Below are 4,086 nucleotides of genomic sequence, written 5' to 3'. Positions count from 1 at the left end.
GCTGATTTAAAGTCTATGTGAACCCTCACCTTCTAACCCATTTAGTTTAAAATAGAAATGCAAGGTAAAACATTTGTGTATCGCTATAAAAAAAAAAGAAAAACATTATAAATACATTTTCCCCTTTATTATAAGATAATACATACCCTCTGTTCTCAGTTGCAGAAGAGCTGGGGGAGGAGAAACATCAGCACCCTGGTCTTTCCAGTGAATGGCTGTGCAAGGGGCTGCCAGGACAAGTTTGATTATTGGAGAAGAGCAGGCTGAGTTCCCAGCACAGCTAGAGAACTGACTATGCTGTGTTCTCATGCTTAGTGTTGTCAGTTTTTTTTTTTTTAATAGGAAAGCAGAGGGACTGGCAGGATCACCAGGGATTCCACATAAAGGAAGCAATACAAAGAGAGCAGGTTCACATATTCTTTAAGCTAAAAAGTTCTATTGGGGTTTAATGTTGTCACAATGAACTATGATTGGATTGAGATTGGACATGTTGTGGTGTAAATTTACAGGGGGCGACATAGAGCAGTGCAGAGCTCAGACCCCCCGACCCTGTATAGAGGAGATAGATGACAGACCTTTCCGTTTTGTTCTCTTTTCTCACTCTAACCCTACACTTTATCTCCCCCCCCCCACATTTCTGGGGGTTCAGTCCTCCTGATAGGGGTACACCCGGACACACAATAGTATTACTTTGTACATCAACAAACCAAAAAAAAAACATCATCTCACACCTACAGTATAAAGTGACTTTTTCTATTCTACTCATTTATTTCCTCTATTACATTGCAGATCAGCATGATTTTGTAGCACGGCCTCCTATTTCTGTAACCTGCACCCTGATTTGTACTGTACCCCAAACTACAATAAAAGAGACACCGACTGGAGCCCCCACCATCCGCCCCATTGGATAAATATTTAACCAATCTGACCCTCCCTTACTATGATGTCATCAGTCTCTGGGCGGAGCTCTCACATCTCCCGCCTCCCCCCACAGATCTTTATACAACCTCTAGATGCCCATATCCCAGCATGGAGGGGCTCAGTGAAGGTGGTGGTGAAGGTGTGGAGGTGTCGGATCGGGTCACACAGATCATAAAAGGAGATCCGCCCGGCCTCATAATCCAGATATATCCTGACTCTGTTACTGGAGGGATTGGGGGGTAAGAGGATCGATTTACTGTCATGTATCACCCAATACTTATTACCAGTCCTGTCCAATCCCCAGGACTTCTTATTATTTCCAATCCCTGACCCCCCCCCTCTCCTCTCTATACTGGGGTAACACATCCCGACTCTCCAGCTCTCTGACCCCCCGACATCCACTTCCCAGTAATGTCTCCCTGAGGAGAAACTCCGACTGCTCAACACCTGAAAATATTGAAATCTATCTGGTGTTTCTGGGTAATTCTGGTTTATATCTGACTTGGATACAGTTTTCCTGTCATCTGATATCTGTAGATATTTATTAGCTGTGTTTCCATCCAGTAATATGTCTGCAGCTCCCTGTATATAGAATACATTAACCTCTGTTATTATATCAGATAAACCTGTGTGTAAGACCCCCGCCACATCCAGACCCCCTCCATCATGGAGGAGCTCCTCATGTCTCTCTCTGTCCTCATTATCTCCATCCTCAGTATCACACAAGTCACCTGTGTCTGATTCCTGTAAGACAGTCAGTGGATCCATCACGTTACACAGCTCCTCAATGTGACGCAACTTCCTGGACAGCTCCTCCTTCTTTATTTCCAGATCCCGGATGGAGATGGAGACCCGCTCTGCCCTCCCGGAGATGTCCCTCAAGACTCTCTGCTCCAGGTCTTCCAGATGTCTCCTGAGAGCTCTAAACAGGGCAGTGACTCTCTCGGTGTCACCAGCGGCTTCTTCTTCTACTTTCCTCCGGTGTTCCTGCAGACTCTGGACTCTTTCCTCCGTCTCCTCTCTCTTTGTCAGAAGATTCTGCAGAACATTCCTCAGTGTCTCCTTCCTCTTCTCAGAAGCCTCATCCAGTGACTTCATCTTATGTCCTGTGTGTTCTCCAATCATACAACAAGACATACAGACACAGCTACCATCGTTAGTGCAGAAATACTTCAAAACTTCCTTATGGACGGAGCATTTTCTGCTCTCCATGGACAAGGTGGGGTCACATAAGACGTGTTCTGGGGACTTTTTGTGGACTCTCAGGTGTTTATCACACAGAGAAACCTCACAGTGCAGACAGGATCTAACAGCAGGTACAGGAGAGTCCACACAGTGAGTACAGAAGACCCCGGACTCCTCTTGATCTTGATGAGTAGATAGGAAAGTCTCTGCTATGTTACGTAGTGTTATGTTCCTGTGCAGTGCAGGCCGATCCGGAAACTTCTCTGTACATTCAGGACAGGAATATCCTCCAGACCCCTCCTGTGTATCCAGCACACCATCAATACAGACCCGGCAGAAGTTGTGACCACATCTCAGGGTTACAGGATCGGTATAAATGTTCAGACAGACGAAACATTCCAACTCAGCTCTCAGATCACCAGACGCCATCGCTGACAGCAGACGAGGAAATGAAAGTGAAAGCCACGGAGAAGAATGCAGTTGGGAGGGTCACGTCCTCCTACACAGGGGGGGCTGGGCTGTGACTTGTACTGTAGTCATAGGATTAGTTATATGGAGGGACACAGATAATCAAGGCATCTCCTGGGAATATAACAGCCATTTTTGTATTTATGCAGTGGGGTTTATTTACTAAAGGCAAATCCTCTCTGCACTACAAGTGTACTTTGAAGTTCAGTCACTGTAGGTCCGAGGAGAAGATCTGAAATGAGGGGAAGCTCTGCTGATTTTATCATCCAATCATGTGCAAGCAAAAATGCTGTTTTTTTATTTCGCTTGCATGTCCCCCTCAGATCTTTAGAGACTGCACTTCCAAGTGCACTTGTAGTGCAAAATGGATTTTCCTTTAGTAAATAACCCCCCATCCAGCACACGGATGGTTTGCTATCTGGATAATCTCTATAGATTATGTAGCCATGACCCCTGACCCCTAGAGGCCTAATGGTGACCTCCAGAGTCCGGGAGAGCTGACATTCATCTTCACAGTGTGGGTTACTAGGCATAGTGAGTGTGGTGTAGATAGAGGAAGACGTGCGCCAGACACTCTGAGAATGCAATAAGAGATTTATTGTCTCTTAACCGCTTCAGCCCCGGAAGATTTTACCCCCTTCCTGACCAGAGCATTTTTTGCGATTAGGTACTGCGTCGTTTTAGCTGACAATTGCGTGGTCGTGCGACGCTGTACCCAAACAAAACTGACCTCCTTTTTTCCCACAAATAGAGCTTTCTTTTGGTGGTATTTGATCACCTCTGCGGTTTTTATTTTTTGCACTATGAACAAAAAAAGAACGACAATTTTGAAAAAAAAACAACAACATTTTTTACTTTTTGCTATAATAAATATCCTCCAAAAATATATGTAAAAAAAAATCTTTTTTCAGTTTAGGCTGATACGTATTCTTCATATTTTTGGTAAAAAAAAAAAATTGCAATAAGCTTATATTGATTGGTTTGCGCAAAAGCTATAGCGTCTACAAAATAGGAGATAGATTTATGTCATTTTTATCATAATTTTTTTTTTTAATTAGTAATGGCGGTAATCTGTGATTTTTATCGTGACTGCAACATTATGGCGGACACATCGGACACTTCTGACACTATTTTGGGACCATTGTCATTTATATAGCGATCAGTGCTATAAAAATGCAATGATTACTGTGTAAATGACACTGGCAGGGTAGGGGTTAAACTCTAGGGGGCGATCAAGAGGTTAAGTGTGTCCTACGGAGGTGTTCTAACTGTAGGGGGGAGGGGCTACCACTGACATGACAGCGATCACTGCTCCTGATGACAGAGACCAGTGGATCTCTGTCATGTCACAAGGCAGAACAGGAAAATGCCTTGTTGCCTCTCCATACCGCAATCGCGGGCCACCAGCGAGTATCGAGTTCCCATGACCCGTGGGGTGGGTTAGCGCGCACCCATTAGGAGGAAAATTCACAGGGACGTACAGGTACGCCCATTTGCCTGCCTGTGCCATTC

General features: G+C 44.7%; 1 protein-coding gene across 1 annotated transcript; it reads right to left on the bottom strand.

Annotated features, from left to right (window-relative positions):
* Positions 1 to 739: 739 nt before the first annotated feature.
* Positions 740 to 2,561, bottom strand: LOC143961990 (E3 ubiquitin-protein ligase TRIM11-like). The gene has a single exon (XM_077471334.1). The coding sequence runs from the start codon at positions 2,533 to 2,535 to the stop codon at positions 970 to 972; it is 1,566 nt and encodes a 521-aa protein (XP_077327460.1). The 5' UTR covers positions 2,536 to 2,561; the 3' UTR covers positions 740 to 969.
* Between the last annotated feature and the right edge of the window lie 1,525 nt (positions 2,562 to 4,086).

The sequence above is a fragment of the Lithobates pipiens genome, unplaced genomic scaffold (genome assembly GCF_037356315.1).
Source record: "Lithobates pipiens isolate NorthernLeopardFrog02 unplaced genomic scaffold, aLitPip1_a1.2 Scaffold_8, whole genome shotgun sequence".
Lineage (NCBI taxonomy): Eukaryota > Metazoa > Chordata > Amphibia > Anura > Ranidae > Lithobates > Lithobates pipiens.
Note: the sequence above shows the minus strand (reverse complement) of the source record. Positions and strands in the feature narration are given on the sequence as shown.

Coding starts and splice junctions, on each gene's coding strand:
- LOC143961990 (XM_077471334.1), bottom strand. CDS start 2,535: ATGGCGTCTGGTGATCTGAGAGCTGAGTTGGAATGTTTCGTCTGTCTG.